The sequence below is a fragment of the Peromyscus leucopus genome, chromosome 1 (assembly GCF_004664715.2).
Source record: "Peromyscus leucopus breed LL Stock chromosome 1, UCI_PerLeu_2.1, whole genome shotgun sequence".
Lineage (NCBI taxonomy): Eukaryota > Metazoa > Chordata > Mammalia > Rodentia > Cricetidae > Peromyscus > Peromyscus leucopus.
The window spans coordinates 90,368,866-90,377,450 of record NC_051063.1 but is presented as its reverse complement, the minus strand read 5'-3'; the positions used below and the strand labels follow the sequence as shown (position 1 = coordinate 90,377,450).

Sequence of the window (8,585 nt, the reverse complement as noted above, 5' to 3'; positions counted from 1 at the left end):
GACTAACCACCACAGATACATTTTCAAAACTCCCAAAGCAGACAGCACAAAGTTGTACCAAGCCTTTCCACGGTTTAAAACTAGTGATTAGGGAAATATTTAAACTCACATCAAAATATTGAAGGTTTTTTTTTTCTTTTCTTTCTTTCTTTCTTTTTTTTTTTTTTTTAGCCAGATATGTTCCTAGGAAAGTATTCTTTATGCTAGTTAGGTTGATGGGCGACAGCTTGAGCTCAGGCCAGTTCCAGGGAAATCAAGATGCAATTTCCTCCATTTAGAAAGCAAATTACTGTATTGACTTTTCCTCTTGTTCATTCACTAATATGATTCCAAGCTGGGTTGAGAGAAAATGCCTTGTTTTGCTTTTCAAGCTGTGGACTGTCCTGAGGAGAAGCCTTTAGTACTTCCTCTGTCAGTAGACTCCAGAAAGTTTCTTCAGTACACCCATTTCTCTTATTAAATAAAAAGGTGTATGTCTTTGGTTCAGTATGTGTGCTTCTGCCTAATGGCTCTGAATGGGGTCTACAACCCAGTTTAATTTGGCTATGAATTCATTGATTCTAGTCTAATGACCTCTAGAAGTGTTCACTGGTTCACTCTTTCTGACTTCACCAATTTGTTCTGTATATACTATGCACCATTTAGTAAGGGAAAGAAAAAAAAACAGGTCAAATAATTCTGGGTGAACAGAGGTAAAATAACCAACCGTTCCCATGGGTCTCCCAAGAAGATAACCAACTTGCAGAACTGGCCATACTTATTTTTGTGGTGGTGGGGGGTGTGGAGGTTGGTCAGGAATATTGGAAACCTGTACAGAGACTACTACATATTCCATCCTGGCTAGTCAGTACCAGGCTGGGCACTGTGTGTAGAGCATGTGAATATCTGGGGAATGTACTCTGGCTGCCTTCTGTCTGTCTCAACACTTCTGAAGAGTCTTGGTGTTGTAGATCTTGTCTTTGGAGACTATGTGGGTTTCCCAGTCTAATCTCAAAGGCTCCATGTTCCTCCAAATAAATATTTTGGAGGCTTCTCAGGAGACTGATCAGGATTCCTGATATAATCCTCTACTTGCTTTCCTGTTCCTCATGCATGTTACTGATGATCCAGGCCAGTCTGGGGAGCTGGGGGTGGGAGTGTCTTCATCCAGTCTCTCCCAGTAATGATGGCCCAGTGCCCTGTGGAGAATGAAGCTGCCTGAAATTACTGGACCACAAGCTTTGCCAGACTCCAAGAACAGTGACAGTAGTATGGGGACTGGTGGTGCAGGATACAGATGCTCTTCACCTCACAAACTTACCAGTCCACAGCCACTCTCCAGGCCCAAAACCCAGAAGAGGGGCACAGATGTCACATTATTTTCAGGACTTTGGGAGAGAAGCCCCCAAATAAAGGCCATATCCACAATTCTCCTTTCATACAGAAGTGAATGCCACCATATGGATGCAGAGACCTTGGTTTCATGAAGAAAACCCTTTAGAGAGCATTGGTGGGGTGCCCTGCATAGGCATTCATTACAAAGCCATCCTGTGCCTCTGCTGGCTGCAACTTTGATCTACATATATATATAGCTTCACTAGTCCCTGGGAGAACAGCCTTCCATTCTGGCTCACTGCATTGCTCATGAAGATTGGAGGCCAGTGGGAGTTTCCCAGTTGGGGCTTTTTCTTGGGGGAGGGTGTTGCCATCTGTCCTTGCTCCGACAAATAGGACCTGATACAGGAAAATGACTCCGAGGACATGGACAAACATACCCCAAGTTCCTCTTTGATTCCCAGAAACTGAACACCAGGTGTGGACTTCCACAAGCCTCAGGCATCGTCTTCTACACATTGCTGGAATCCCCCCCTTCTCCCTGGGCACTTGGGGGATCCTCGTGTGTCTATCAAGCTATGGCAGGGGAAAGCCGGAAGCCTTGGGAGTAGGTGGTATTTCTCTTTCCAGTAACTTCGAACACAGGTTTATCTTCTCCACGCACCTGAGAACAGGGAGAATGGGCAATGTGGACTCACAAAACTGAGCTTAGGAAAAGAGGAGATGCTTAGTCCCTTTGCATGGGTGTGCGTCGATCGATGTCTATGGCTGTGGTAGAGTGGCGATGTGTCTCTTACGGTGTGCACATAATTCATGCCTGTTTCTCAGAGCAGAAGCGTGGGGGTTGTTTTTGGCCAGAGCTCAGTTGATTTGTGTTAGGCTCGCACAGCCTTCTGCAGGAGGCAAGAGAATCTGAGCACTCCTCAGTGATCGTGTGAATGCCAAAGTCACCTTCAGTCCTGACCAGCAGATGAGCGAATGTGAAAGTCCCCTAGAGACCCCTGGGTTGCAGCGCCGGCTCAAGTGATGGGTGCAGGACCCTGGCTCAGCCGTCAGTCTCTGCAGAGTAGAGATGCGGGGAGGGGAAGGGAGCGGAGACCTGGGCTCTGGTAGCGCCAACCCCACAGCTTGACAAACCCGCCAGAGGCGCAGGGAAGTGCGTTAACCTACATCACCGTGGCAGTATGAGGTCCTGGGTTTTGGATGGGGGAGACAAAAACCACAGTGCAGGATTTGTAGGGTCTGGCGTGGGAAGAGAATGTCCAGTCCCCTATGTTAGCCTGTTAGCCTGCTCCCCTATACTCCCTAGTTTCTACCACGTTTAGGCTAGCGATGTGAAGGACTGTGGAGTACCGGTTGGGGACAGGCATGCCAGAAGTCCTCTAATGGATCCTAGGACCCGCTCCTTCCCGAGCAGTCACCTTCCTGGCTGTATCTAACTGAAGTCCTTTTAGAGCCCAGGACTGCTGCTCACCCTGCCGGGAGTCCAGCCAGGAGGGGGCAGGGAAAGGTTGTAGACTCGAGTTCAGGCGTTAAAGAGATCTTGACGCCAAACTCTCTCCAGTTTGCTCACACATTCTGGGAGAATCCACTCTCCCTCAGTCTCCTTACCCCTCCCCTGTTCCTCAGCAATGACCTCAAGGCAAAGACAGGGAGTGGACTCCTGCTTCCTTGCCGCAGGAGTGCAGCTATGACGGAAGACGCTCTGGAAGCTCGGTCAGAGCTCTGATTGGCCGAGAGATCTAATGAGGACCCCCCACCCCCAAGACCAGAGAATAAGAGACCAGGACTCTGGGGACAAGGCATCTACAGCCGAGTGGTGTGTGCTCTTCTCCAGTGGACGCTTCGCTCTGGACGTTCGCTGTGCCAACGCTCGGGTTACCAGGTGAGGAACTAACTTTTCAACTCATTCAGCTCACTCTCCATTAGTTTGTCTACTTTGTTGTTGTTGTTTTTGATGCAATGTTTCACACTGTAGTTAATTCAGGCTGGCCTGGAACTCATTGTATAGCTCTGGTTGGTCTTGAACGCGCTAAGATCCTCCTTTCTCAGCATCCCGAGGATGCAGATTACAGGCGCACACCACTACACGACCTGCTTGACTTGGCTCCCTGTGCTGGCCAGGTTCTTCACTCCATATCCATTTCTGCCTTCCTGCAGCCGGGGATCAGTCAGAAAGTGCGGTCGTGGCATTTTCTGTTAACTAGGATGAGTGGGACTCTGGAGCACACCGGTAGGAGTACAAAGACCCTCTGGAAGCTGGACGACCTCACCTAGGAGTCTATATAGCTCCTCCTTGGGAGAAGTCGTCTTGCCTCACCCTATCCAATTTTAGGATAGGAGGTCCTTGAGTCTAGGGCTGGGGAGCACCGATCTTTTCTCTCAGATGTTTCCAGCCTTTAGCGCCCGGGGTCATCAGCAAGCATCTAGGGTGCACCGTGGCGAGGAGTCCAGCATCAGGTGTTAAACAGCACTTCTGTGGTTCTGAGGCAGTTTAACTGGGGCTCGAAAAAATTCTCTCAGTTCTGCATCTGGAGAGAGATTATCTCTTTCCAAGATACCTTTCCAGCGTCCCCAGGGCAACTGCTCAGAAAAGGTGATTCTAAAATTTTCAGACTGTGAGAAATCCAAAGCAGCGGTACAGCAAATCTGCTTCAGGGAGCTCTGGGTGGTTCTTGCTTTCTTCATTCACCGAGGAGAGCAAAAGGGGCATTGGCAGGCTAGCGCTGCAAGCTGGGGCGAATGAGTGCTTGTAGCCCCTCCTCCGAACTCAGACCAGAGAATGCAAACCACATCTACCCTCCCCCACTCATTTCTGCTCAATTAAGCCACCCACTAAACTGTAGCTTTGTAGCCCTCGGGCAAACAATGGAACAGCGGTGGGGGAGGTGACAGGAAAAGTTAGCAGGGCACTTATAGCAGGGGCAGGACTAGAACCTGGGTCTATGGTCCTCTGGGTCTATGGTCCTCGTGCAGTGGACCATTCTTCTCTTTTTACAGAGACACCATGGGCTTCTGGAAGTTCTTTCCCTTTCTGGCTCTCAGCAGCATGTGGATCCTGTGCCTGGCCAGCAGCCTCCAGGCAGCACCTCTCGGGTAAATTAGCTTGAATCAGGAGTGCAGTTTGACACTCCTCCTACTAGGGGGGATCTTGTCACCCCTGTGGCTCCAAAGCCCCTACTTGGTTATTGGTAAATCAGCGCCCTCTTGTGGGCTCTGGCCTCCTGACCTGAGCTCTAAGCCCCGAGGAAAGAAGCAGGGGAGGAATCTGGAAGCTTGGCTGCTTATTTGGGGTGGAGAAAGGCAGGGAATGAGAATCTGTCCTAGGTTTGCTACCTTCACAGGTCAGCCTTGGAGAGCAACCTAGACCTGGCTACCCTCAGCGAACAGGAAAAGCGACTTCTGCTGGCTGCACTGGTGCAGAACTACTACGAGCTGATGGAGGCCAGGAAGCTGGAGCAGGAGGAGCAGGAGGCTGAGAGCTCCAGGTAAGGCTCCTCCTCACCTGGTCCCCATATGCTCAGAGGGACTAACTATTCCAGAGAGGTACAGAGACACTACCGGAAGTCCAAGGAACTAATCAACTGTTCCCAGCCTCCATAGACGACAGAGGTTCCGGTGCCACGAGAGGGACTCATACCGGTTAGACACGTTAAGATTTTGTTTTCTCCTGAAAACTCTTGGGAAAGGAAATGAGGAGATGTAGAATCGCTGACTGTGGGAGTTGGACATGGGCCTATGGGGAGACATCGCCGCATGGGCTGAAGTAGGGCAGGTAAGTGTGAAGCCAGAGGATGGACTAGAATGGCAGGATGTTTCAGCAGCTTCAGGATTTGTTCTTTCACACTGGCAAGGAGCCATCATTTCACATTCGCAAGGAGAAGTTGTAAGGGTACGAGGGGTCTGGGACAGGCAGAACGGTGTCTGAGGTAGGTCCAGAGCATCTTTAGAGGTGTGCATGTTGTTACAGATGCTGCCTGTGTGACCCATGCCTGGAAACAGACCAACTCTGGTCCCGCTTCAGCACTCCCCAAGGAAAAGCATGTTTTGACCTGCATCCCCCTTGAGAAGTCCCTGATAGCATGAAAGACTGACATGGAATGCCAGAAAGTCCCCCCTTTCCTCCGCCCTTCCCTGCACAGTCCTGGCCCACCACACCCCCAAGCCTTCCCAATGGAGTCTGTGTGAACTGACCTCCTACCACCCTCTGTCCCAACTTCTAGTCTCCTGACTGGTTTAACTTTCTGACTGCCCATGGGATCAGCTCCTGGTGGTATGGGAATCTAAATACATGAGTTCTGGGCATGTAAGTAGAGGAGCTGAACAACCTTCCTACCTTCTCTGCTATGGACCTTGGGCTTGAAACTCCGACAAGAAAAGAACACCGCAGGTGGCTTGCAGAGGGGCCTGAAGTGTCCAGGGTGTCACCAAGAGCTTCTGTGTCCTTCTTGGTTTCCTCTCTGGCTCCTACTTTCTCACTTGCTGCATGTGCATTCCTCTCTGGGTTCGAAGCTGGCAACATCAGCTTCCTGTGGGACGGAGAATGTCAGTGACTTGGGATGGGAAGGGAGAGAACAGAAGTCATAGGCCACCTTTGAGGTAAGAGACAGTGAGGGAATCTTCTAGAGCATTTAGAGAATTGTTCACTTCCTGCTTCTGAATAAGCACATCCCTTCCATCTCACTCATTTTTTTTTTTTTTCTGGAAGAATCAGAGTTGTAGTGATCATTGCTTTGGTCTACTTCTGAAGCTTGGGAGTGGCCAGGACCTAGGAAAGAGCTTTAGCTTCAGGTGGGCACAGGGCTTGATGGGCCATCTTTGTGTGCAGCTATGGCAACAAGCAGCATGCTAAGAACCAGATAAGTTCTTCTGAGATGATGCTGCCAATGCTGTTCTTAGCTTCAGCAAGGTAAGTTTCATTACTATTATTATTATCATTATTATTATATTATTTTATTTTTTGGTGATGGTTTGGGGAATAGTTTCTGGCAAAGACTCTCGGGTCATTTTCCTGAACAACTTTGGTAAATGCACCTAGGAAAAACACTTCCTGTTAAGTGGTATGTTTAAGGGATGGAGTTCTCAGGGGGTAGGTTCCTCCCCAGCCCTCACTAACAAGACTTATCTTCTTTGTCCATCCTGAATATCAGCATCACTCCCCAGAAGAAATCCTGCAACACTGCCACCTGTGTGACCCACCGGCTAGCGGGCTTGCTGAGCAGGTCAGGGGGTGTGGTGAAGGACAACTTCGTGCCCACCAATGTGGGCTCTAAAGCCTTTGGCCGCCGCCGCAGGGACCTTCAGTACTGAGTAGCTAATGGCCCCGAGAAGAAGGTGATTTTCTACTCTGGGTTGGGAGAGGAAGGATTTGGGAGCTGAGAGTCACATCGTGAAGCCCACCGAGAGTGGTAGGGCCTTCAGGTCCCCTATCTCTAGTACTAGTCTTCTTCCTGAGGTAATGAGTTCCTTCTTAAACTGAGCTTGAAATTGAAATCAGAATGGCAGGAGAGGTCACAGGGAAGCAGTGCATTGTTGCCAAGGAGAGAAAGGAAGAGAAATGCTGTCTGGATTTGGAAAGGGAAAGGCCTGCAGACCTTACCTGTTACTGGGCCGCACAGATGAGCGCAGCTTCTGCAGGGCTCTCGGTTGGTGTTCCCCAGTTCAGATCAGAGGGCTGTGAGCACACCACTACCAACAGTCCAGATCAGAGGGCTGTGAGCACACCACTACCAACAGTCCAGATCAGAGGGCTGTGAGCACACCACTACCAACAGTCCAGATCAGAGGGCTGTGAGCACACCACTACCAACAGTCCAGATCAGAGGGCTGTGAGCACACCACTACCAACAGTTCAGATTGGAGGGCTGTGAGCACACCACTACCAACAGTTCAGATTGGAGGGCTGTGAGCACACCACCACCAGCATCTTTAGTGTCTTTTCTGTTTTTGAGAAAGTTTCAAGTAGCCCAGGCTGGCTTCCAGCTCAGTATATAGAGGCTGGCTTTGAACTTCTGACCATCCTGCCCCAGCTTCCAAGTGCTAAGATTGCAGAGTCCCCAGGACACCATGGGCCACTTCCAGTATTAATAGGGACAGTGTTGTAAGCCTCCTCACACTCCAAATTCAGAATTCACTGATGCTGCTTAGTGGAGGAGCCATTTACGTAAATCATCACTGTTAGGGATGATTGTGGTTACTCACGTGTCCATATCCTTCTTTCATTCTTCTCCCTCCTTATCCTCTCTCCTTTTGCCTTTTCTTCTCTCTCCTTTTCTTTTTTTGTTTCTCTTCATCTCAGGTTATGTGACGCTGAACTCAACCACGTCTATTAGTTTTTATTAACAATGACCTGGTAAGAAGGCTCCATGGATAATGTGTATGTTTGCATCCTGATAGATACTGGAGAAAAATCGCCATGGTCACTAGAGAGGAATGAAACTGAGTATAAATAAGTTAATTCTCTGTTTGTCTGCATCATGTTTATGCTGAGTCTGTGGCCAGTCAATGTGATGGCGTCTCCCACTGGCTTCCCAGCAGCAAACCACACAGGTTCTCTGAGAGCCTGGTGAACTTTGGGGAGATGTGAAATCACTGCCTCTTGTAACCTCTGGGGACTCTTGCTAGAGGAGATACTGTGCCTTGGTGTCTCAGAACATGATTGTATATTTATTTAAGGAAATGTCATAATTGTACCATTTATGAACTTCATCAAGATTAAAACATATTTTGGATACATTTGTTTTGAGTCTGTGGTAGTCCATTTTAATTTGTCTTCCTATGTAATAATAATTATAGTAATAATAATAATAATAATAATAATAAATGCTTTTGAGTGTTTAGTATTATTCTAGTGTTCTAAGAAATTGTTATATACCTGTTAATTGACTTAGTCTTCATGGTCAAGCCATAGGAAGATACTCACATTTGAGGAGACAAAGGCATGGAAAGGAGAGATTCAAGGTCACATCAATAAGCTGTGGAAGATCTGTGATGGTTTTCAGAGCACACAGTAGAAACCACCATGCCTTGTGTTATTAACAAAGTCTTCTGACATTTTCCAGAGATTTGTGAACCATCCTTTGGCCTTCCTGCCTGGCATGATAGGCCCTTACATTTTGGAGACATATTAAAAAAAAATTTAAGCATATAATGTTCTAGTCCTTATACAGTATAATGCAGTCTTTGTACCCCTTACTTTCAAGAAAAATCAAAAGTAGTGTTGCTACATCTACGATCCATTTCTTCTTCTACCCAATCTATTACTGTATCAG

General features: G+C 48.2%; 1 protein-coding gene across 6 annotated transcripts; it reads left to right on the top strand.

The window, feature by feature from the left end:
• Positions 1 to 2,875: 2,875 nt before the first annotated feature.
• Positions 2,876 to 8,051, top strand: LOC114697570 (calcitonin gene-related peptide 2-like). Of its 6 annotated transcripts, none has more exons than XM_037211292.1 (6): positions 2,915 to 3,199; positions 4,291 to 4,410; positions 4,659 to 4,802; positions 6,143 to 6,223; positions 6,465 to 6,648; positions 7,613 to 8,051. In XM_037211292.1, the coding sequence occupies exons 1-5, from the start codon at positions 3,060 to 3,062 to the stop codon at positions 6,622 to 6,624; spliced, it is 645 nt and encodes a 214-aa protein (XP_037067187.1). In that variant the 5' UTR covers positions 2,915 to 3,059; the 3' UTR covers positions 6,625 to 6,648; positions 7,613 to 8,051. The 6 variants fall into 6 exon arrangements, 5 of the variants coding, with proteins under 5 accessions (XP_037067196.1, XP_037067198.1, XP_037067195.1 ...); XM_037211294.1 differs by having other exon boundaries at positions 2,929 to 3,199; positions 4,315 to 4,410; XR_005093007.1 differs by lacking the exons at positions 6,465 to 6,648; positions 7,613 to 8,051 and adding an exon at positions 4,909 to 5,089 and having other exon boundaries at positions 2,876 to 3,199; positions 5,285 to 6,223.
• The last annotated feature ends 534 nt before the right edge of the window (positions 8,052 to 8,585 follow it).

Bases quoted from the DNA above. Each gene is read 5' to 3' on its own strand.
- LOC114697570 (XM_037211292.1), top strand. From the start codon at position 3,060: ATGAGGACCCCCCACCCCCAAGACCAGAGAATAAGAGACCAGGACTCT. The intron at 3,200-4,290 runs GTGAGGAACTAA...GTCCTCGTGCAG, and splicing joins GCCAACGCTCGGGTTACCAG to TGGACCATTCTTCTCTTTTT. The intron at 4,411-4,658 runs GTAAATTAGCTT...CTACCTTCACAG, and splicing joins CTCCAGGCAGCACCTCTCGG to GTCAGCCTTGGAGAGCAACC.